This window comes from Lampetra fluviatilis, chromosome 46 (assembly GCF_964198595.1).
Source record: "Lampetra fluviatilis chromosome 46, kcLamFluv1.1, whole genome shotgun sequence".
Lineage (NCBI taxonomy): Eukaryota > Metazoa > Chordata > Hyperoartia > Petromyzontiformes > Petromyzontidae > Lampetra > Lampetra fluviatilis.
Window position 1 is genome coordinate 2,975,490 of NC_136320.1, and position 25,459 is coordinate 3,000,948.

At 53.1% G+C, this 25,459-nt stretch overlaps 1 protein-coding gene across 1 annotated transcript; it reads right to left on the reverse strand.

Annotated features, from left to right (window-relative positions):
- Positions 1 to 8,795: 8,795 nt before the first annotated feature.
- LOC144947666 (uncharacterized) lies at positions 8,796 to 23,418 on the reverse strand. The gene is made up of 3 exons (XM_078876924.1): positions 22,981 to 23,418; positions 14,840 to 16,427; positions 8,796 to 12,276 (listed from the first exon to the last, which is right to left on the reverse strand). The coding sequence occupies exons 1-3, from the start codon at positions 23,068 to 23,070 to the stop codon at positions 12,101 to 12,103; spliced, it is 1,854 nt and encodes a 617-aa protein (XP_078733050.1). The 5' UTR covers positions 23,071 to 23,418; the 3' UTR covers positions 8,796 to 12,100.
- Positions 23,419 to 25,459: the final 2,041 nt, after the last annotated feature.

Here is a 25,459-nt window from a genome sequence, read left to right on the forward strand (position 1 = left end):
TAAGACCGGGAGCCAGAGCAGAGCCTCACCATTCTGGCGAATTGCACGATGAGGCTGGATGCAACTACCAGCGAAACGTCGTGCTACTCAAAAATTGTAAATGTTGTGGTTTCACGCTTCAACACACCGGTGGGCTAAAGCAGTGAACTAATTTGTCTTTTGTCAACGTGACACTTTTTTTTGCTGATTGGCCGTGTCGGGTGGTGGAGGGTTACGACACATTTATAAATAACGCGATCTAACCCAAAAACGTTGATTATGAATAATATTGGTCGCGAAAGCCTGCCACGTGTTAAACTGACTTGTAGCACATGTTATAAATCGGCTCTAAATTTAAAAAAACGTAAATATTAAAACACAATTTCTTACTCGCACAGTAAAGTTATTGTATTTTTTTCATTTTCTAGATAGCCAGATAATAGGATGAATCGCGCAAACTTAAACACCCAGTCGTTCATAAAAGTTGAAGGCGGTATAGTACTATAGTAATGGAGCAAGTGCAGAACCACTGAAGCGGAATTGATAGCTTAAAAGCATTTAGCGCGGGGCCCTTGAAAGTGTAGTAGCTACATATGCACATATGTATTAGTAGCTACTAGTAGCTATCACTACATATGTAGACACTTTTGCACTGCTCGTTTTTCTTTGGGAGGCATCAGTGAGTCTCAGGGCCCGCTTTCAGGGAGGGTCCTGCACGTTGATTGATGTGCCCAATTCCATAAACGAGACTTTTGCTTCCGTTTTGACAAGAGACCGATGAGGGGGTTCAAGTTCAAGTTCATTTATTAGGTATAGCCCTGTGAGCCATTCGGCTCTTGAATCGGGTGCAACCGCAACAAACAAAAAACAAAAACATGAACAAGAAAACATCCAGTAAAAAAACAGCAAAATCTTCCAGAAAAAGCGCCGTACACCAACGCTGTGTGCAAAAATCCCAGTGGGATGCAAGTCAAACAACAACAACAACAACCACAAGACAACTTAGATTAAGGCCATCAGTCTAACTCTGTACTACAACAAACAAACATGGCCAAACCCCGGAGAGAGACCAACACGCACGAGAGGGGACGGGGGGAGGGACGGGGGGGAGGGGTGCACATTTGCGAGCTGTGATTGGCGCTCGTCACAATCATGAATGACGTCACAGTTCGATGGCCGTGTCGCGCAACGGCTCGCTCAGACGTGGACAAAGCAGCGACGACCGTGTGGACAGCGATCTGGTTGCGCAACCGATGACGCAATCGGAGCCAGCACCACGCCGCACGACGTTTGAACCGGAGCCCCGCCCGGCCGCCTTTGTCTCTCCCCCCTTAATGATATTTTTCTACACACCGGACCAGGGCGCTAATGTAAGACGGAGTTGACTTGGCGGAGTGTCCTGTGGCCTGCTCAGGCGTTGTCATCGCGACAGGGCGCTCACCGCAGCGCCACCGCTCCTTGTGTTTGGCGTTGGGCCAAGAGGTTGCAACGGGGGGCGCGTGGCTGGGTGAGTGGCGTCCTCTGGTGGCTGAGCCTCTGCCGTACACGTCCCACACTCCATGGGGTTTATCTTCTTGGTTCTTTCGGTAAAGTCACGTAGAAGGGAAGTAATAAAATAATAAAAATAAAACATAATAAAATAATTCTCACGACGTTTCGGCCACAACGCAAGCAGCCGTCCTCAGGTGAAGACCAGGTCTGTCGGTGAGACAGCGTCTGACGCTGTCTTCACCTGAGGACGGCTGCTTGCGTTGTGGCCGAAACGTCGTGAGAATTATTTTATTATGTTTTATTTTTATTATTGTATTACTTCACTTCTACGTGGCTTTACCGAAAGAAGCAAGAAGATTAATCCCTGCAGTCACGAAAGCTTTAAATCGAAACCTCTGGGGTTTGTTAAAGCACAAATCCCGCTTGGCCGTTTTCATAATCGCCGAGCCCTGTGATTCTGAAACCTTTGCTGTAAGCCTTACCACCCCTTCGACTCTCCATCGTAACAAACAAAAGTGTAATGTTAATAAACACACGGGGTTTGATGAAACAAAGCAATTTGTACTGAACGTGGCCGTGTTTAATTTGCGCTTCGATGATTTACCGGCTAAAATAAAAAAAAATATCTGCCCACGTCTCGCACCCCCCAGAAAGGGGCATCTCGTGCCCCCAGCGAGTGGCGTGCACTCCAGCGTCAAGAACAACAAGAATAAGAAGCCACTGGCCTCGACCATTGCCAACGTCAGGAACCGCTCACCAGAGGTCGCAAACGAAGTTTTGATTCATATTCTTAGTTTTTCCGGTAAAGTCACGTAGGTAGCTATCGTGCTGTGACTGTTCCACCTGAAGACGGAGGCTTGTGTTGCTTCCGAAACGTCGTGATTTTTATTTTATTTCTATTTTACTTTTATTAATTGTAATTTTTTTTACCTACGTGACTTTACCGAAAAAAACTAAGAATATGAATCCTTGCAGTCACGAAAGCTTCAAATCTAGGGTTTTGATTCCTTACCCGTACCCGTACCCGGCTGCACCAGGGTCGCAATCGGGTACCCGTACCCTACCCGATACCCGGTTACCCGTACCTCTGGGATGAAGCCACGTTGCAGGCGCGGGTGGGTTGATTCTAGGAACTTGAATTGTGAGAAGAGACAAGACGTTGGGAAATGAGTGACAAACGGTGACTCACCAGTGACTCACGGCCTACCCGTACCCGTACCCGTACCCGGCCGCACCAGGGTCGCAAACAGGTACCCGTACCCGGCCGGGTACGGGTAGCCGGGTATCGGGTAGGGTACGGGTATCGGGTACCCGGTTGCGACCTCTGCCGCTCACCGACTCCAGCGGATTGTTCGTGTGGGAAGAGACGGGAGAGCTCCACAATTTACCCCACCACGCGGACGCTGCCTGCCCGGCCGAGTGTGGGGTGGTTCGCACTGCTGTGGTGGACAGAGGCCGGAGTGAGACGCTGCAGCGGGCTTGACCCTTACCCTGACCGCTTCTTCGTTTCTCAGTTCAGAAGGTCACCGTTTTTCGTGGTCATTGATCTCGAGATTTTTTATCAACAGTATGCTGCAAACCGGTAACCGGTTTAATGTGGTTCACGGTAGTGGGTTTTTTTAAACAACAATAGCCTCCTCTGTAATGCTATAGGTCATATGTGAGTCTATGGGATCCTATGTTATATGGGTCCTATATAATTATATAGGTCCAATGTGAGGCTATGGTTTCCTCCGTGAGTCTACGGATGCTATGTGAGTCTATGGATTATATGTGAGTCTGTGGGTCCTATGTGAGTCTATGGGTTCTATGTGAGTCTATGGGTCGTATACTATTATATGGGTAATATGTGAGTCTATGGGTTATACGTGAGTCTATGGGTTCTATGTGAGTCTGTGGGTCCTATGTGAGTCTATGGGTCGTATACTATTATATGGGTCCTATGTGAGTCTATGGGTTATACGTGAGTCTATGGGTTCTATGTGAGTCTGTGGGTCCTATGTGAGTCTATGGGTCCTATGTAAGTCTATGGGTTTTATGTGAGTCTATGGGTCGTATACTATTATATGGGTCCTATGTGAGTCTATGGGTTATACGTGAGTCTATGGGTTCTATGTGAGTCTGTGGGTCCTATGTGAGTCTATGGGTTCTATGTGAGTCTATGGGTTCTATGTGAGTCTATGGGTTCAATGTGAGTCTATGGGTTCTATGTGAGTCTATGGGTTCAATGTGAGTCTGTGGGTCCTATGTGAGTCTATGGGTTTTATGTGAGTCTATGGGTTCTATGTGAGTCTATGGGTTTTATGTGAGTCTATGGGTTATACGTGAGGTTATGGGTTATATGTGAGTCTATGGGTTCTATGTGAGTCTATGGATTCTATGTGAGTCTGCGGGTCCTATGTGAGTCTATGGGTTCTATGTGAGTCTATGGGTTCTATGTGAGTCTATGGGTTTTATGTGAGTCTATGGGTTATACGTGAGTTTATGGGTTATATGTGAGTCTATGGGTTATATGTGAGTCTATGGGTTCTATGTGAGTCTATGGGTCCTATGTGAGTCTATGGGTCCTATGTGCGTCTATGGGTTATACGTGAGTCTATGGGTTCTATGTGAGTCTATGGGTTCTGTATGAGTCTGTGGGTCCTATGTGAGTCTATGGGTTATACGTGAGTCGATGGGTTCTAATTGTAAACAAAACACACTCAACTTTGGGGCAGCGTTTTTAGTTTCCGTCTGCAGGTGGCGTGATAGCCCCACGTGTTCTCGTATCCTCCCGCGGCGACTCACGCACCGCGGTCCCGTGCGAGCTTTGCGTCATCATAAAGCACTGCTCTATCCACTGCTGGACGAAAGGCCTCCCAGAAAACCCACCGGAAACTATCGCCACGTGATCTCCTGCTGCTCAAACGAGCATCGATGCGTCGATGCTAATCTCCTGCTCACAGCCGAGCTGTGGATATTCCACATTGCTGTCGAGTACCAAAGCCACTGTTGACTTCCACACAAAGTGGTACAGGACTCATGCGTTTATTTTAATCGACACTGGGAGGATGATGGGCTGAGTCAGCCCGCCAACCACGATTTAAACTCCACCGTTGAGCCACCTGGCCCCGATTTGTAATTAGAAGAGACGGGAATAATCCCGTGGACGTTATTACGCGATTATGCAAATCGTGGAATCAATTATGCAAACGAGCCTGACACCTGGTGAAATAAAGAAGGGTGACGCGAATGCGGGAAAGGCGGTATGAGCGCGCATCGCCTGCCAACAAATCATCGCCACGCACGCCGTCATCATCATCATCACCATCACCAGTCCATGATCAATCCACTGCTGGACTAGAGCCTCGGCAAGTCCTCGCCAATCGCCCACGTGGGTTGCCGCGACGAGACACTTGGTGGAGTTGTAAACAGGAACCCTTTTCAGAATCGATTTGACCGATTAATGGAAAGCCAGGAACAGGTAAAAAAAAAAGATCCCTCTTCTTGGTTCTTTCGGTAAAGTCACGTAAAAGGGAAATAATAAAATAATTAAAATAAAACATTATAAAATAATTCTCACGACGTTTCGGCCACAACGCAAGCAGCCGTCCTCAGGTGAAGAGTATTTCTGTCGGAAAGCGTCTTTGCGTTGTGGCCGAAAAGTCGTGAGAATAATTTTATAATGTTTTATTTTAATTATTTTATTATTTCCCTTCTACGTGACTTTACCGAAAGAACCAAGAAGATGAATCCCTGCAGTCACGAAAGCAGCTTTAAATCGAAAAAAAAATCCCGGTGATGATTTCCGGTTACAGGCTCCAGTGGGATTTATGTTTCGTGGGTAAATCAGTGCACTTAGTGAAGGTTGCACGATTGTGCAGACTTGCCGCTCCGGGAGATGGAATCGAACCGGGGAAAGCCCCTGCATTGCAAGTCCAGTGTGCTGACCATTACAGCTGCCTTCGTTTCGCAGGAGAGCACTCATCGCCATCTGTTTCCATCTGTACGGGGGATATTCGAGCGTTTCCCCCTCGCGAGCAATTTGCGTGGATTTTTCTCCGCGTGTTTCGGTGGCCGGCCACTTGTATACGTGAAAAAAAAGAGCTTTACAGCTCATCGGATTCCTCCAGTACGAATACACAAGCCGATTACGTACAATGGACAACTCACAGATCGGTTAAAAACATATCGAAATAAGTTAATAAACCTAAAGCGGACGAGACCCCTCTCGAAAGAGTGTCCGACAAAGTTCCGGTTCGGATTTCTCGGATAATAAATAAATAAATAAACAACCGCCATTCGTGGGGGGGGGGGGACTGAAATCTTTGGGCGAGGTCATTGCCCCCCCCCTCGCTTCCCCCCACCCCCACCCCCCCATCCCACGCCAATTCGTGTCTCTGTAATTCCCTTAGTCCCCTGTAATTAACGCTACACTCACCGCAATTACAGGTGGAATCGTTTCGTAATCGCCCGACTTGCAAGGGAATGCGGCGTTGTTTGTTTAGTGTGAATCATTCCTCCCTCCGTTCGTCGGAGATTAAATACAACGAAAAGAGACGCGCGGCTGATGCGTTAGAGATGCTGCCGTGGCGAGATGTGTGGTGGTTGGTGGTGGTGGTTGGTGGTTGGTGGTGGTGGTTGGTGGTTGGTGGTGGTGGTCGTGTGTGCAGTCTTTAAGGGAGAGCGGTAGTGTAGCGGTTAGCGCGCTGCGCTACGAACCTGGCGACCCAAGTTCGATTCCCGCTCACGGCAAACACCCGTGACAATCATCTGAACCGGTCGACTCAGCCTCAAATGAGCACCTGGTGCGATGTGTAAACATCGCTACTAGGGAGACAAAAGCGGCCGGGCGTGGTGTTGACCACCCAACTCCCTCGTGTGCCGTGCTGGCCTTTATAGGTGCTCGCTAACAGCACTTGCCCCTACAGTCTGTTAAGGCTATACAGGGGATCTTTGTCTTTGTGTGCAGTCCTTAAGGGGGGGGACTGAATAGTACGCGAAGCTGCATTGTCCATGGCATGCAGTGGTATCGCACAATCCGCGACACAATGAGGCGGTGTGAGCTGTGTGTTGAGAACGCACGCGTGGGAGTCAAACGGGGGAGCACCGCGAGAGAAAAAGCCACGCGTGCCCGAGAGAGGGTGCAACGCTCGATCACGCCGCGCCGATGAAGAGGGACAGACGCATCGAGTCCACACTTTTGCCCGTTTTTTTAAACCTCCTTCTCCCCCGCACGTCGCCTCTGTCCACCCAGCAGAATATATACCTACTTGGGCAGCCCACAGTCACGTGTCCGTGCGGTTATAGCGTTAGTACTCCAGCGTAGAAGAGTAGGCCAAACACCTATGGGGGGGTGGCCCTTCTGCCAGCAGCGGCATGGGGCGGGAAATTGCAGGGCTGCGCCTCGACTCACACACCCGTACCGCTGTCACGAGTCGCCTTTTTATAGACTCAGATGAGAGATTGAATATTTTCTTTTATAGATTTTTTTTATTAACTTTTTTTTGTTTTGGAATAAACGACCGCGCCTCTCCCTCGGGGGCTTCGGGAGTTCCACAGCCGTTGAACAACCGAGCTCGACTGCTCTAACCGGAGTGGGGGGGGGTCCGCGTGGTGCACGATAATCGCGACACGCAGGCGAGCCGGTCCGGCGAGGGGGTCCTCCAACACTCCGCCGCTGAGAGGGCCAGAGAGAGACTTGACTTTTAAACAACTTTTATTGCCGCCAGCAGCAAAAGCACTGGAGGCGATTTCAATATGAAATACACAAAGTCACCAGCAAACAAAAGAAAACAAACGTTACAAATCCACGCGCTGTGGCGCTAAAAGCACCGCGCACAACACGAAAGAAAAGTCACGTGGTGGTGGTGTCATCGCGCACGCCACGGTGACGAGCGAGCGCTTCAGAAGGTGAACACGAGGGTGCCGTCCACGCTGGTGCAGAGAGGGCCTTTCCGGCTCCCTCGCGTTCGAAGAAGACGTGCACATCACCGACATGTGTGTGGTACATGGCGTGCTCCAGCCGGAGCCGCGCCTTAGAGAGAGAGAGACGTGCGCTGGCGAGGCCACGAGTGTCCACGACCCAAGGGAGCTGTTGGCTTTGTTTGGTTGGGAAGGACACCTGGAGAGAGACAGAATACAACCCCAGCACCCGCCCTGCTGCTGCTGCTGTATTGCCATCACATCTCGCCGCAGCCCATCCGAGTGCGAACCGGGCACGTGATCTGCTTGAGGCTGGGTCTGGTCAGGACAAATACAAAGATCACCCGTGTAGCCTGTAGCAGACTGTTGGGGCAAGTGCTGTTAGCGAGCACCGATGAAGGCCGGAACGGCACACGAGGGGGTGAGTGGCCAGGACCACGCCCGGCCGCCTTTGTCTCCCCAGTGGCGATGTTTACACACCGCACCAGGTACTCATTTGAGGCTGAGTCGACCACATATACACAGCCACACACCACACACATTGGCCAGTCCCGCCTAACCACACCTACCCGAACACACCTATACATCGAAGCACAATGGCACACGCAGGCACACCGACACACGTATCAAACAAAGACCCACTGCTTGCTTCGCCTGACAGCCCGTTGTGGCACGTGCTGTTAACACGCACACACACACACGCACACGCGTGGACTGTTGGAGAAAGTGTTGCTAGCGAGCAACATATTTTGGTCGGGGTTTGAACTCCGTTTGCAGGAATCGTTCGAATAGGACGGTAACTTCTGCGCCACCGCCTCTCACTATTCAGACACATAGACACACATAGACACACAGAGACACACATAGACACACATAGACATACACAGACATACATAGACACACATAGACATACACAGACATACATAGACACGCATAGACACGCATAGACATACATGGACACGCATGGACACAAATAGACATACAGACATACATAAACATACATACATAGACACACATAGACACACAGACACACAGACATACATAGACACACACCAAAGACAAAGATCTCCCGTGTAGCCTTAACATACTTTTAGCGCAAGTGCTGTTAGCGAGCACCTATGAAGGCCGACACGTCACACGTGGGGGTGGGTGGCCAGCACCACACCCGACCTCCTTTGTCTCCCCAGTGGCGATGTTTACTACACACCGCGTCAGGTACCCATTTAAGGCCGAGTCGACCTAGGGGGAGGCCCAGGAACCGGTTCAGCTAATCGTCGCCGGTGTTGGCCGTGAGCGAGAATCGATCTCGGGTGGCCGAGTTCGTAGTGCTGCGCGCTAACCACAGCGCCACCGCTCCCCACAAAATACGAACACACACAGAGTGTCTACGACACGTTCACACCGCAGGCGTTAAGCAAGGATGTTTATTGTTCATATCCAGGTATAGCAAAGATATAATAATAATAATGATAATAGCAAGGCCACATGTCGTAACGTGTTAAGTGTAAACTATCAGTGTCCATACACAGTGTTTGCTGGGACCGGCCCAGGGCATGCAACAACAATAACAACAACATCACAATCATAGCAATCACCACCACCATCATCACGATCATAATTGGATCCTTTACAAAAAAACATATATAGGGCGATCCGTTTATAGATACCCTACCGATGTCTATTAAACATTTATGAGATGCGTGAACTGATTGAGATGGGGGGGGGGGAAGAGACTGGTAACGGAACGCTTCGATTCGGAATGTATTCATCCACGGTGGGGTATCTGTAAATGGACCGCCGTGTATTGTTTTGCACGTTATCCATTTGCTGCTGGCAACGGGCGATCCACTTACAGACACCCCACCGAATTTCGAAAGACCTCCTTCTCAATGGCCGCGTGGACACCCTTGACGGCGGATGTCTCCCGCCGAGCAGAGGGGCGTGTTGAGATTACTGGCGGTCAAAACAAGTCGTTGTCATCAGCCGTGGTCAATCCACTGCTGGATGAAGGCCTCTGGGAGGCGCGCGTGAGGTTTGGGGTATCTATAAATGGATCGCCGTGCACGTTCACGCACGACCAAGGCAGCAGCTGGCTCTCGATTGTCATTGCCGAAGTCATAACGACTCCCGGCTTGAATACAGCATCGCGCGGAGCTGATGATGCTGATGATCATCATCATGATAATCATCATCATCAGCAGCAGCATCATTGTCATCATCATCATCATCGGCAGCAGTAATAATGGCACGGTAGTCGATCTTTTGAGACACTCCTGGCGAAGACTTCTCCGATTATTGAAATACCAAAAATATTTGTTCTCTCCCTCTCATCCGTTGCGAGGTGTTTGGGGGGGGGGGGGGGCTTGACCATACATCACCACGCCGGTCGGTGCGGGTTCGCTGGAGGCCACGCGACACTCGGGGGGGTCGAGGAATCGAAAGCCGAGTTCCAAAAGACAAACGCGACACGGACTTCCACATTCGTGGAATGGGATTGAAGGCCACCACTCTGCGGCCGCGAGAGAGACCGCTGCCAGCCACCCACGCAGATGACACAAAACACCGATAATACCACTGGTCAACAAAAAAAAACGTTTTTTTCTGACCTGGACTTTTGCAGCTGTTTTAGACTAATTTCAGGGTGCTGATTCCAAATCTGATCTCAGATTTGCTCTATCACATCTCATTTTTATGCTATCGGCATACCCCATTCTCATTGATTATACCCGAAATTAACTCTGTCACTTATGATTGCAAGTTGTTGCGAGTCAGTGACTGCTTTAGTGTTAAAATATGGTGCTGTATTTTTAGGATAGTGTGTTTATAATATCATTTTATGTAGATATCCACATTTATTTAATATTTTTCTTCTGCAGTTTTTATTGAAAATGCAATGTTTGATATCTCAAAAACCTGATGTGATAGGCAAAAACTGATGCCAGATTTGGAATCAGCACCTTATGCCTGAAAAATTATGTGTTGACCAGTGTAATGATAACATTGATCGAATCGTGACAATGTAATCGTTATGGGGTTGGCCGAACGGTTACGGGTAACCGGTTTGACAATCGGATATTCGTTTCTCTCTCTCCCCCACCACACACCACGTGGTCGCCCCACAGCCTGCTGGGCCGGGCAGAGGCACCGCGGATTCAGCTGCCCGTGCAAACATCCAGATCAACAGTCCAATGCTCAGGTGAAGAGGTAGACGGGTGATGTCTATGACTGGCAGACGTTTCTGTACGTGTGGCAAACCGGTATTAACCGGTTTTTACGCGGTTACGTTACGGGTCACGTAAACAAAAGATTTTAATTCTGATCAAGAGGTCACGAATCGATGCCCCCCCCCACCGCCACCGTCACCAACAACCACCGCCCATATCTCGCCATCGCTCGCTCGCTCGCTGCCTTCTTGTGCTTGAGATGACGCCTCTCTCATCCAAGGGCTTCACGTCTCATGGAACAGCTTATAGAGCACCCCCCCCCCTCACAACAACGACAGCAGGGAGAGAGGAGGGGGGGGCGGTTGGGGCTTGGCACTTTTCCGGAGCACAGCCCCGGATAAGCGCGCATCTCCTGGCCGCAATATCGTCAAGTGAACTGGTCAACACTCGCGACTGCCAGAGCCTCTACACCCCACCCCTCCTCCTCGCTCTTACAATAGGCACACAGCGAGAATACAAAATACGAGTGATAATACTCTATATAATGCTGTTTATATATAAATATCTACAGACGATGCGTCATCATCACGACTCTTAACATGTTATATGTACATTTGTGTTATAACAGCACTCTCGGAGCTTTTGTTCTGTAAACTTGCGCCGTTGGCTTTGAGCCTGGTGAGTTTTTGTAGTGCGACTTTGGGGGGGTTTCTCTCCATCGGAAGGCGACGAGAGAAAATGTAAACCCCTTCTTCATCGGGTCCGCTCCCATCACGGGCAGTCCCGTACAGCCTGCGGTCTTCGTATAGATAGTCTATAAATCTTTGTATAGATACAGCCGATAAATCTTCATATATTGATGCGTGTACAAACAAAAAAACAGCTACAGCAGCCCCCTGCAAGTGCTGGCTCACGCCACGAGCGGGAGCTCTAGGCAGCCACGGGGTGTAAAGGGTACTGTGTTTGGCCTACTCTTCCACTGTCCAAACATCTTCGGTGTAACGCTGTGTAATGATGTGTGTGTGAGTGCGTGTCTTATACTGGATTCGTGTCCACCCTTCTTGGCAGAGTCAATTGAGAGAGCGTTTGGAAAGAGGTGAACAGAAGGGCTGAGTGTTACTCCTTGCACACTTTCACCCTCCTCCTGGCTCCATCACCACCTCCTCCTTCCTCAAATCCTCCACCTCCTCCCTCCTCCTGCGACCAGAGGATGGACCAGAGGTCGCAGACCCAGGCGGTATAGAGGAGTGGTTCGGACGGCGTCGGGGTGGAGAGGCGAAGCGGGGAGAGGTGTGGACAGGAGGCGAGGGATGGGTGACCAGGTAAGACTTTCTGAAGGTAGCGTGCTCGAGGTTGAAGGGAAGAGGTGGGTGGTGGGGGAGGAGGAGGAGGAGGGCGAGAGACGGGAGAGGGAGTGAGACGGGCGGTGGAGGTGGACGCCTTGCAAGAGTCGAGGAGGAGCAGGATGAGAATGGGTCGGACGAAGTGAAGTGAAGGGGGGGGGGGGGGTGACAGGGAAAGATGCTGACGATGCTGACGACGACGACGAGAAGGCCCGGGCCTCACATGTGCCTCTTCATGTGGAGGGCCAGGTGGTCGGAGCGCGAGAAGGCCCTCTCGCATAGGTGGCACTGGAAGGGCCGGTGGCCCGTGTGCTTGCGGAAGTGCCGTGTCAGTTCATCGGAGCGCGCGAACTTCCAGCCGCACCCCTCCCAGTTGCACTGGTAGGGCTTCTCTCCTGCGGACAGCCACGGCGGGAGAGAGGGGAGGGGGGTTAGAGGGCACCCGCAGAGGCTACGACACCCGGAGCAGACATCGACACGGAGAGCGTGCGCGCACGTGCGCGTGTGTGTGCGCCTGTGCGTGTGTGCTTGTGCGTGTGTGCGTGCACGTGTGTGCGTGTGTGCGTGTGTGTGTGTGCGTGTGCGTGTGTGTGCGTGTGTTTATGGGGAGCGGTGGTGTAGCGGTCAGCGCGCTGCACTACGAACCTGGCGACCCGGTTTCGATTCCCGCTCACGGCAAACACCCAGTGACGATTATCTGAACCGGTCCTGGGCCTCCCCTAGGTCGACTCAGCCTCAAATGAGTACCTGGTGCGGTGTGTAAACATCGCCGCTAGGGAGACAAAGGCGGTCGTGCGTGGTGCTGGCCACCCACCCCCTCGTGTACCGTTCCGGCCTTCATAGGTGCTCGCTAACCGCACTTGCCCCTACAGTCTGTTAAGGCTACACGGGGGATCTTTGTTTGTGTTTAGTAAGTGTGAAACTCTTTCGCTTGGGCGATCCCGAGAGGGATGGATTTACAAATCGGCGTCCGGGGGTGTCAATTGACACACAGCAAACACTTTCATGTCACGGCCTATACACAAGTCAAAGATCGCCCGGGTAGCCTTCATACATGATGTGGGGGCAAGTGCTGTTCGCGAGGAGCACAGGTGAAGGCCGGTACGGCACGTGCAGGGGATTGGTGGCTAGAACCACGCCCAGCCGCCTCTATCTCCCTGTTAGCGATGTTTTACACAGCGCACCGGGTACTCGATTATCTGAACCGGTCCTGGGTTCAGACAATCGTCAATGGTGTTGTCGTGGGGCGAATCGGACTCGGCTCGCCGGGTTCTGTAGCACCACAGCACGCTAACCACTACACTACCGGTCCCCGACAAACACGGACGCGACGCATAGGCACAGACGCGTATACACTCACACATACACAGCAAAAGGCATAATAACAACACGTATATTACACATGCGAATATATATATACACCACACACACGCGCACACTTCATTTCCTGAAGAGGTTTCCAGCACGTCGAGGCGAAACGTCGGACAACACGCAGTAGAACTGCGACAACACAACGGATAACTGAACAGACAACAAAGACAAAGATCACCCGTATAGCCTTCATAGGCTGTAGGGGCAAGTGCTGTTGAGCGAGGCCAGCACCACGCCCGACCGCCTTTGTCTCCCCAGTGACGATGTTTACACATCGCACCAGGTACTCATTTGAGGCCCAGGACCGGTTCAGATAATCGTCACTGTTGGTGTTGGCCGCGAGCGGGAATCGAACTCGGGTCGCCAGTTGCGTAGCGCAGCGTAGCGCTAACGAATACACTACCGCTCCCCACACCTACACACACAACCCCCCACCCAGCCACACACACATACAACCACCCAGCCACATACATACACACACACACCCAGCCACACACACATACAACCACCCAGCCACATACATACACACACACACCCAGCCACACACACACACACAACCACCACCCAGCCACACACACACAAACACCCACCCGGCCACACACACATACAACCACCCAGCCACATACATACACACACACACCCAGCCACACACACACACACAACCACCACCCAGCCACACACACACAAACACCCACCCGGCCACACACGCACACAACGACCCACCCAACCACACAACCCCCCACCCAGCTACACACACACAACCACCCACCCAGCCACATACATACACACACACACACCCAGCCACACACACACACAACCACCCACCCAGCCACGCATACAACCACCCACTCAGCCACACACATACAAACACCCACACACACACACACAACCACCATTCCAGTCACACATTCACATAACCACCCACCCACCCAGCTACACACACACCCACACACACACAACCACCCAGCCACACAACCACCCACCCAGCTACACACACACACAACCACTCAGCCACACACACACATACATCCACATACACACACAACCACCATCCCAGTCACACATCCACACAATCACCCACCGAGCCACACACACAACCACCCACCCACCCAGCCACACACACACACAACCACCCACCTAGCCACACATCCACCCACCCAGCCACACACACAACCACCCAGTTACACACACATCCACCCAGCCACACACACACACACACAACCACCAAGCCACCCACACACACATCTACCCACCTACCCAGCCACACACACAACCACCCACACACACAACCACCCACCCAGCCACACACACACACACACATCCACCCAGCCACACACACACACATCTACCCACCTACCCAGCCACACACACACCCACATCCACCCACCCAACCAGTCACACACACAACCACCCACACACACACAACCACCCACCCAGCCACCCACACACACACCCACCCACCCAACCAGCCACACACACACAACCACCCACCCAACCAGCCACACACACACAACCACCCAGCCACACACCCACACACACAACCACCCAGCCACCCACACACCCACACCCACCCACCCGGCCCCTCACCTGTGTGCGTCCTCAGGTGGGCCTTGAGGTGCGAGCTCTTGGTGTAGGTCTTCCCGCATCCGGGGTACTCGCACGTGTGAGTCGCCGTGCGCTTCCGGGCGCCCCACGACCTGCGCCCCCTCTTGCCGGGCCCTGCTTTACCCTCCGTCTGGGGGGGCAGGGGGGCCGCCTGCGCGGGGGGGCAACACGGAGCCCCCCCCCCCGGGGGGACGAACATCGCCACGGCGTCCAGCACGGACGGGGAGGAGGGCGGCGTGACCAGCGTCTGGTGGTGCTGCTGATGATGATGATGCTGATGATGATGCTGCTGCTGATGATGATGTCCGTGATGGTACAAGATGTTGAATTGCCCTTGGAAGTGCATCCCTTGTTGTTGCTGCGGATGCTGCTGCTGCTGCTGAAGTTGCTGCTGCTGCTGATGATGATGATGCTGCGCTTGCTGCTGGTGACTGTATAAGCGTCCAAATGCCCCTGGGAAGCGGTGGTGCATCGGGAAGTGCTGCTGCTGCTGCTGATGTTGCTGCTGCTGTTGTTGTTGCTGTCCGTGGTGCTGTAGGTGAGAGTGGTGCTCCTCCGAAAGAGACAATGGGTAAATGTGTCCGCCCTTAGAGGGCTGCTGATGTTGCTGCTGCTGCTGCTGATGATGCTGCTGCTGCTGATGCAGCCGATGTTGAACCTTACTAGGCTCGGCCGACTCGTCGGCCATGAAGCACGCGTGCGAGTCGGCACCTCCAGGCCCAGCTGGATTGTGCTCCCGCTTAATGTTCTGCCCCAGCTGCTGAATGTGAGTGAGAGGGATGAGCCTTTGGCTCTGCTGCTGCTGCTGCTGATGATGATGCTGATGATGATGTTGCTGATGCTGCTGATGCTGGAGCTGATGATGATGATGATGTGAGAGATGCGGGTCAACGTGTGGTCCCGCGTAAATGTGTCCTCCCTTCGCAGCGGGCGGCTGCTGCTGATGATGATGCTGCTGCTGCTGCTGATGCAACTGCTGCCCTTGCTGCTGCTGCTGCAAGTCGTGCGTCTTGTCGGGAGAGAAGTGAGCGCCGTCCCCGTGGCCCAGAAAGCCACTGCCAGAGAAGTCGAGGTCGGGGGTGAGCAACTCTTCCACGAGGCTGGGGCAAGGCTTGGCCTGGAACGCGTCCACCCCGCACGCAGCCACGTACACAGAGTCCCGACTCTCAAATCCTGTGACCCCACCAGCACCACCACCACCACCAGCGGCACCGCCGTTGGTACAACTCTCAGGCGTCTCCGGCAGCGTGTAATTGGCGGAGGAGGAGGAGGACGCGGACGCAGCGGCGGCGGCGGCGGACGTGGAGGAGGCGGAGGAGGTGATCGAGGCACCCAAGGCGCCGGCGGCGGCGCTGTGGATCGGTGCGCACCCGAGCGGCGCGTCGCTCGAGGAGGTAGCGGCGGCAGCGCAGAAGCCGGCGGCACGGGGCGGTGACCCCGCGGTGAAGGCGGCGGGCGTGGGGCTCGAGCAGTCGGCGTGCTGCATGCTGTTGGAGAGGATGAAGTCGATGTCCAGAAGCTTGCCCAGGTCCTCGTCGTCCCTCCGGGGTTGAGGAGTCACCCTCCAAGTCTGTGGGCGGAGGAGTGGGGTGGGGTGGGTGGGGGTTGACATCGGCGCACGAACGCTGAGTTTGGTGTCGGCGTGGGAGGTTTTGGGGCGTTGTCTGTGTGTGTGTGTGTCAGTTCGTGTGTGTTGGTTCGTGTGTCAGTGTGTGTGTCAGTGTGTCTGCGTGCGGTAGCGTAGCGGTTAGCGCGCCGCGCTATGAACCTGGCGACCCGGGTTCGATTCCCGCTCACGGCCAACAGCAGTAGTGACGATTATCTGAACCGGTGCTGGGCCTCCCCATAGGTCGACTCAGCCTCAAATAAGTACCCGGTGTGGTGTGTAAACATCGTCACTAGGGAGACAAAGGCGGTCGGTGTGGTGCTGGTCACCCACTCCCTCGTGTACCGTTCCGGCCTTCATAGGTGCTACTCGCTAACAGCACTTGCCCCCACAGTCTGTTAAGGCTATACGGGGATCTTTGTGTGTGGGGAGCGGTAATGTAGTGGTTAGCGCACGGCGCTACGAATCCTGGCGATACGAGTTCGATGTCTCGTGATAGTGGCGAATATTTGAGTAGGTCCTGGACCTCTCCGAGGTCGACTCAGCCTTAAATGTATACCTGCAGCGGTATGTAAAACTTCAGCACTGGGGAGACAAAAGCGGCCGGGTGTGGTTTTGACAACTTCACCCCCTCGTATGCCATTGCCGGTCTTCTCATGTACTCGTTAACAGCACTTGCTCCTACAATCTGCCCAGGCTACACGGGGGATCTTTGTCTTTTGTTTATGTGGGTGTGTCTCTGTGTGTATGGGTGTACGCATGTGTGTGCAAGGCGTATGCTACGAGTGTGTGCGTATAAAATGTGCCGGTGAGTATACGATGTGATGTGTGTATGATCATATATGAGGAGCGGTGGCGCAAGTGGTTGGCGCATCGCGCTACAACACGTGACCAACGCCAGTGGCGAATATCTTAACAGGTCCTGGGCCTCCCTTAGGTCGACTCGAACCTCAATCGAGTAGCTGGTGCGGTGTGTAAACATAGGGGATACAAAGGTGGAGAGGCGTGGTGTTTGCCCCCTCGGCCTCCAAAAGGTGCTCGCTAGCAGCACTTGCCCCAAGTCTGTTGAAGGCTATACGGAGGATCTTTGTCTTTGTATATGTATGTCAACGCTATACGTTTGCTTTGTTTGTGTAAGAGTATATGATGTGTGTGTGTGCGCGCGCGCGTATGATTGAGTACGTGATGAGAGCCTCCGTTCGTCTGTGTGTGTCTGTGGTTTTGGGCATTACTGTGTCTGTCTGTGTGTGGGGAGCGGTGGGGCAAAAGCGACCGAGCGTGGTGCTGGCCACCCACCCTCTCGTGCGCCGTGCCGGCCTTCATGGGTGCTTGCTAACAGCACTTGCCCCAACAGTCTGTCACAGGCTATTCGGGGGATCTTTGTCTTTGGAGCGGTGGTGTAGCGGTTAGCGCGATCCGCTACGAACCCGGCCACCCGAGTTCGATTCCCGCTCACGGCCATCACCAGGTGACGATTATCTGTACCGGTTCTGGGCCTCTCCTAGGTCTACTCGGCCTCAAACGAGTACCTGGTACGATGTGTAGGCATCGCCACTGGGGAGACAAAGGCGGCCCACGCAATCGTGTGCCGTGCCGGCCTTCATAGGTGCTCGCTAACAGCACTTGCCCTAACAGTCTGTTAACAATATACGGGGGAAATTTGTCTTTGTGTGCGGTGTATGACAATGTGTTTGTGCATGTGCCGCCTTTCATAGGCGCTCGCAAACTGCACTTGCCCCAAACGCCTGTCACCGCTATACGGGAGACCTTTGTCTTTGTTGTGGTCTTTGTGTTTTGTGTATGTGTGTGTGTCTTTGTCGGCTGTATGGGTTATTCGCACGCGCAAAAAAAAACCCAGAGAAAGACAAACAGTGGCAATAAAAAAAAAGGTTAAAAAAGGCGGTGCAGGTGATGTTGTAAACCCAAAAAGAATAACAATGTATGTTCAACACGGATTGATCAATCAATTAAACAAAGCACACTAATTACAATTAAAGATGTTAAGCTCAGTGTTCAAAAAAACATGCTTGTTTTTGCGTTGCGCGTGTGTGCGTATATGTGTGTGTGAGAGTGTGTGTGAGAGTGTGAATGTGTGTTTATGTGTGAATGTGTGTGTGTTTGTGTGTGGATGTGTGTGTGTATTGTGTGTGAATGTGTGTTTATGTGTGAGAGTGTGTGTGTATTGTGTGTGAGAGTGTGTTTGTGTGTGAATGTGTGTGTTTGTGTGTGAATGTGTGTGTGTTTGTGTGTGTATGTGTGTGAATGTGTGTATTGTGTGTGAATGTGTGTGCGTGTTTGTGTGTGAATGTGTGTTTGTGTGTGAATGTATGTGTGCATTGTGTGTGAATGTGTGTTTGTGTGTGAATGTGTGTGTGCATTGTGTGTGAATGTGTGTTTGTGTGTGAATGTGTGTGTGTATTGTGTGTGAATGTGTGCGAGTGTGAATGTGTGTGTTTGTGTGTGAATGTGTGTGTTTGTGTGTGTATGTGTGTGAATGTGTGTGTGCATTGTGTGTGAATGTGTGTGTTTGTGTGCTACTATTGGGGAGCGGTAGTGTAGCGGTTAGAGCGCTTCGCTACGAACCTGGCCGACCGGGTTCGATTCCCGCTCACGGCCGACACCAGTGACGATTATATGAACCGTTTCCATGCCTCCCCTAAGTCGACTCAGCCTCAAATGAGTACCTGGTGCGGTTCCTAAAAACATTCTCACTGGGGAGACAAAGGCGGCCGGAGGTGGTGTTGGCCACCCACCCCTCGTGTGCCGTTCCGGCCTTAATAGGTGCTCGCTAACAGCACTTGCCCCAACAGTCTGTTAAAGCTATACGGTATATCTTTGTCTTTGCTACTTTTGTGTGTACTGTACCACGGCTGCTGGCTCCTGCTGATGATGATGATTGCGTGAATATTGTGAACACAAACACACACACGCGCACACACACACACACGCACACACACGCGCGCGCACACACGCGCGCGCACACATGCGCGCACACACACACGCACACACACACGCGCACACACGCGCACACACACGCACGCGCGCACACACACACACGCGCACACACGCACACACACGCGCGCGCACACATGCACGCACGCGCACACACACACGCACACGCACGCGCGCACGCACACACACACGCGCACACACACACACACGCGCACACACGCACACACACGCACGCACGCGCACACACGCACGCGCACACACACACGCGCACACACACACGCGCACACACACACACACACACGCACGCGCACACACGCACGCACGCGCACACACACACACACGCACGCGCACACACGCACGCACGCGCACACACACACACACACGCACGCGCGACCCGTGCCCCTGAGTCAACCCACAATGGGCAGTCTGTTGGTCGGGGAGGCCGGTCCTGGCGGGCTGCACAGAACACGTTCACCGGTGTTGCGTGTCAATTCATGAGGGCCAGCACAAAGTGCTGCTTGCATTTCTGCCCGAGACCCAAATGGGAAACAGTTGTTGGCGACTATGAAGCGTCTTTGTTGCTTATCAATGTAGCACATACACCATACAAGCGCGGCGCGTAATGCGATAATTGTACACACGCGCCGAGACTTGCGCGGACACACGCAAAACAAAGACCCCCCCACCCCCCCCCCACCACCCACCCCTGAAGCCTGAACACACTTTTAGGGCAAGTGCTGTTAGCCGAGCACCTTTGAAGGTCGGCACGAGCGGGTGTGGTGACCAGAGTTTGGCCACCTTTGTCTGCCCTAGTGGCGGATGTTTACACGCACGATTCTCCCACTCATTCGATGAGGCCGAGTTGGTCCGGGGGGGGGGGAGATCCACGTCGGTTCAGATGATCGTCAGCGATGTCGTCGCGTGAGCGGGGATTCTGAACCAGAGTCGCCGGGTTTCTAAGCGCAGCGAGTTAACCCCTACGGTACCGCTCCCCGCGCGCGCACACAAACTTAAGACAAAGATCCCCCCTTCTTGGTTCTTTCGGTAAAGTCACGTAGAAGGGAAATTAAAAAAAAAAACATAATAAAATAATAAAATGTATTAATATAATGTAACAATATAATAAAATAATAAAATATAATACTTTTATTTTATGATTAATTTTTATTATTTTATTATTTCCCTTCTACGTGACTTTACCGAATGAACCAAGAAGATGAATCCCTGCAGTCACGAAAGTTTTACATCGAAACAAAGATCCCCCTTACACAGCCGCGAACAGACTGTTGGGGTGTGTAAGTGCCCCCCCTCCTCCCCCGTGTATGAAGGGTGGAACGGTACCACGCCCGGCCGCCTTTATCTCTCCAGTGCTGATGCTTCACAACGCCGCAATCAGCTGCTCGTGAAAGGTTAGCCCAGGACCGGTTCGACTTTACGTGAGCGCGAATCGAATTCGAGCAGCCGGGTTCATCGATACAAATCAGTGCACCACTTTGTCGTGCAAGGCAACGGCGGTAAACAAAAATTCTACGGGATAAACTGGCCCTCGCCATAGGAATGTGGAATTTGCACTTCTGGTTTAGTGCTGCGAGCAGGAGTTGAGCACCAGAGAAAATCCGCGTTACACCCTCGTCCTCTACTGCTGGATTGAAAATCGATGATACGCTGTGACGAGTATTCCAATGGAATCATCATCTTTGTCTGGCGGATAAATGCATACTAAAGTGACCCAAGTATGACACGTGTTTGCGCACCGGCTCATAGACTCTGTCTCTATGTAGTTCGGCGCTTACTAACAGCACTTGCCCCAACAGCCTATTGAAGGCTATACGAGGGATCTTTATCTTGTGTGTGTCTGTGTGTCTGTGTGTCTGCGTTCGTGTGGCGGCGAACGCGCTGCCGATGATGATGTCATTGCCCATTCCAATTCCTCAATTACTCCACGCGCACGAGTTAGCGCCTGAGATTGAACTCTGATCACTTGTGTGTGTTTACCTGTGTGTGTGTACCTGTGTGTGTGTCTACCTGTGTGTGTGTACCTGTGTGTGTGTCTACCTGTGTGTGTCTACCTGTGTGTGTCTACCTGTGTGTGTGTACCTGTGTGTGTGTCTACCTGTGTGTGTCTACCTGTGTGTGTCTACCTGTGTGTGTGTCTACCTGTGTGTGTCTGCCTGTGTGTGTCTACCTGTGTGTGTCTACCTGTGTGTGTGTGTGCCTGTGTGTGTCTACCTGTGTGTGTCTACCTGTGTGTGTGTCTAGCTGTGTGTTTACCTGTGTGTGTACCTGTGTGTGTGTCTACCTGTGTGTGTCTACCTGTGTGTGTCTACCTGTGTGTATGTCTAGCTGTGTGTTTACCTGTGTGTGTACCTGTGTGTGTGTCTACCTGTGTGTGTCTCCCTGTGTGTGTCTACCTGTGGGTGTTTACCTGTGTGTGTGTCTACCTGTGGGGAGCGGTAGTGTAGCGGTTAACGCGCTGCGCTACCAACATCAGCGACGATTATCTTAACCGGTCCTGGGCCTCCTCTAGGTCGACTCAGCCTCAAATTAGTACCTGGTGAGGTGTGTAAACATCGCCACTAGGGAGACAAAGGCGGCCGGGCGTGGTGCTGGCCACCCAACCCCTCGTGTGCCGTGCCGGCCTTCATAGGTGCTCGCTAACCGCATTTGTTAAGGCTATACGGGTGATCTTTGTACATGTGTGCACCTCTGTGTGTGTGTGTGTACACCTGTACGGGTTTTAGAGAGAGAGAACGAGAGACAGAGGAAAGTCGTCTAGATGGGAGAGGGAAGAGAGAAAGAGAGAAGGGGAGGAGGGGGGAGATGATTTTAGAGGAAAGGGAGCGCGACTGCACAGTTGCACGTACCCATCCACCCTCGCATCCACCCTCGCATCCACCATTCGTCCGTCCACTCACAAATCCACCCATCCATACATCTCTCCATTCAGCCACTCATCGATCCACCGACCCATCTACAATTCTAGATTTGAAGCTTTCGCGACTGCAAGGATTCATACTCTTTTTTTTCGGTAAAGTCACGTAGGTAAAATATCAAATCAAATAAATGAAAACAGCTAAATAAAATCACGACGTTTCGGGCGCAACACAAGTGTCCTTCCATCTATTCATTCATTTACTAATTCACGTGTCTCTCCTTCCATTTATCCACCCAACTAATTCATTCATCCACCCACACATACATCCCAACGTGCATTCATACACACATCCGTATAGCGCTCCATTATTCCATCCACCCATTGATTACTTATTAGACCGAACTACCCAACCCACCCATCAACCCATCCGTGCATCTATCAGTCGGCGCGTCTACCCACCCATCAACTCACCCATTCGTTCATCCACTCATCCGTCTCTCCACCTCTCCGTCCATCCACGCTCCTCTCAACCCGCAGGTATATTGAACTTCTTTCGCACCGTACGCGGCCACACGTGTTAATCGTCCGCCTCTCACCCGAGTCAAGAGCCGCATGGCTCACAGGGTTATACCCAATCAATGAAACTGAAAACTCTCCGTCTCTCTCACACGAGCCGCGCGCAGCACTCACGTTCATAATGTCCGCGCAGTTGCTGTCCAGTAGTCCGCACGAGAGCGCGAAACTCGAGATGGAAGGCAGTCCAGAGGCCACTAGAGCCATGACCCGCAGTCTGCCTCCTTCGGCGCTCGCCCCTTTCCCGCTGCCAGCTTCTCCGCGCAGCCGGTGAGTCAGTCAGCCAGCCAGCCAGCGAGAGATCCACCGAGCCGAGAACAGCGAGTGAGCCACTCCACCGCTAAGACGGCGAGCGAGTGAGCGAGTGAGCCACTCAGCCGCTGAGTGACCGGCGACTCCGGCCCGGCAAGCCAAGTAAGCGAGCCCCACTCAAGACTTTTGACAAAGCGAATTGAGCTTCAGCTCAGCACCCCCACCGTGCGCGCGCGCGCGCGTGCGTCTCTCTCCGACTCTCTCGCGCTCAGCCGGTGGAGCTGCAAGCCGAGCGGGAGTGGGTGGGTGGGTGGCTGGTGGTGGTGGTGGGGGGGAGACGGACCGAGCGAGTTGTGAGCCGTGTCCCGCTCGCCGCTGCCTCCTTTATAACAAGCGCCCCGCGCCCCCTCCATTGGCTCGGCGGGTTGCTCGCAATCGCGGGGGCCGTCTCGGCCAGGACCAATTGGCGCGCGGCGGGGGAGAACAGGAAACTTCGCGCTCTCTCTCAGCAAGCCAGCTAAATTTAGGAGGCGTATAAAGGGAAACGAGAGCTTGGCCGAGCAGCGTCGAGAGCGCGGCGCGAAGAACAAGCGACTCCTTTTGGGACGGACGCACGCACGCACGCACGAGGTGGTGGTGGTGCTGGAGGTGGTGGTGGTTTCTCAGGCGCCTCCTCTGCCGACGACGCCGCCGCTACCGTCCCGAAGCGCGTCACGTGGCACGCGGCAGCAGCAGCAGCAGCGGCATCGGGCAAAGGGAGCGGAGAGAGTCGTGGGGCATTGGCCACGCTCATTATTCATGGACGGGGGGCGGGGGCAGCTGGGGGGTTAGGGGGGTGGGGGCCCGGTTAGTTGATGGGAGAGCAATTGGGTGGGTTGGAGTGCTGGGGGGAGACGATGTATAAATGTATTTATTATGCCACGATCAAATATTTATGTAACAGGGGACGTTTCGGGCAAAGGGCCCTGTTCCTACTGCTATAAAAAGAAGGCCTATGTGCCCGAAACGTCGCCTGTTGTGTAAATGTATAAAAGTCTTGAATGCTGTATTATCGTGCGACAGAGTTTGTAGATGAGTTCCGAAGCAATATGTAATCAATCATAACACACGTCCCTTTGAGGCCACTGTCAATGTGATGGACTCCCTGGCGCTGTGTGATTGAAGGCGCGTGGCGCCAGACGTGACCACGTGGTCAGCGCAATGGGAGTTGAACTCATGTTTGGATGCTGCTGCTGCTGCGTTGACAGCGGTGCACAAGCACAGCCAACAACAGCAGCAACTCAACTCGTTCCTCAATACCACCAGCACCACCAGCAACACCACCACCACCACTGTGGCCTCAAGGGAACACGATACATATCAAGCGACGTTTCGGACAACGGTCCCTTGTGCAGGACAGAGCGATGTAGAGGCTGGAGAGTCGTGGTTGGAGACTGCACCGCACCCCACACGCACGCTGAGGCCCTGGTGCAATGTTGGGGGTGTAGAGGGGGGCTGAACCCCCCCCCTAACCCATCCCCCCCACCTCCACTTCTAAATTTGTAACGTTAACATTATTTTGAAGATTGCTTAACATTGACGTCACACACACCCTCCCGCCCTCTCCGTGCCCCCCTTTTGAACGAGTTACGCTACCGGGTTGGTTCGTGTGGACCGTGGTAGCGAGCAGCACTTGCCCCCAACAGCCTGTCGAGGCTATACGGGACATTTTCGTCTTTGCTTTTGGAGCGGCGAGCCGAGTCTTGGCCAATGGCAACATCGGTGGGCCATCGATACTTGAACCGGTCCACGGTCAACTTAGCCGAGTGCCCGGTGCAATGTGTGGAGATCAGACCGGGGAAGACAAATGCGGTCGAGCGTGGGGTACCGGCCACATCAGACTCGAGTGCGTAGTGCCCGGCCTTCGTAGGTGCTCGCGAACGGCCACTTGCTCCCATCGGCCTGTGCGGCTATAGGAGGGGGGCGTCTTTGTCTTTGTGAGTGGAGAAGTAGTGGGTGGGTAGGGTGAGCTCCTGGTGGGGGACGTGGATTAGGGTGAGTGGGGTGAGTGGGGTGAGTGGGGTGGTAGGGTGAGTGGGGTGAGTGGGGTGGTAAGGTGAGTGGGGTGAGTGGGGTGGTAGGGTGAGTGGGGCGAGTGGGGTTGTGGGGGAGTTGGGTGAGTGGGGTGAGTGAGGTGGTGGTGTCAGTGGGGTGAGTGGGGTGGTAGGGTGAGTGGGGTGAGTGGGGTAGTAAGGTGAGTGGGGTGAGTGGGGTGGTAGGGTGAGAGGGGTGAGTGGGGTGGTGGGGGAGTTGGGTGAGTGGGGTGAGTGAGGTGGTGGTGTGAGTGGGGTGAGTGGGGTGGTAA

What these genes read in the sequence shown, in the direction of transcription:
- LOC144947666 (XM_078876924.1), bottom strand. Translation starts at nt 23,070, where the DNA reads ATGGCTCTAGTGGCCTCTGGACTGCCTTCCATCTCGAGTTTCGCGCTC. An exon ending in ACTGCGCGGACATTATGAAC is followed by an intron (nt 16,428 to 22,980) that starts GTGAGTGCTGCG and finishes CTCCGCCCACAG; the next exon opens with ACTTGGAGGGTGACTCCTCA. An exon ending in CCACCTGAGGACGCACACAG is followed by an intron (nt 12,277 to 14,839) that starts GTGAGGGGCCGG and finishes GGCTGTCCGCAG; the next exon opens with GAGAGAAGCCCTACCAGTGC.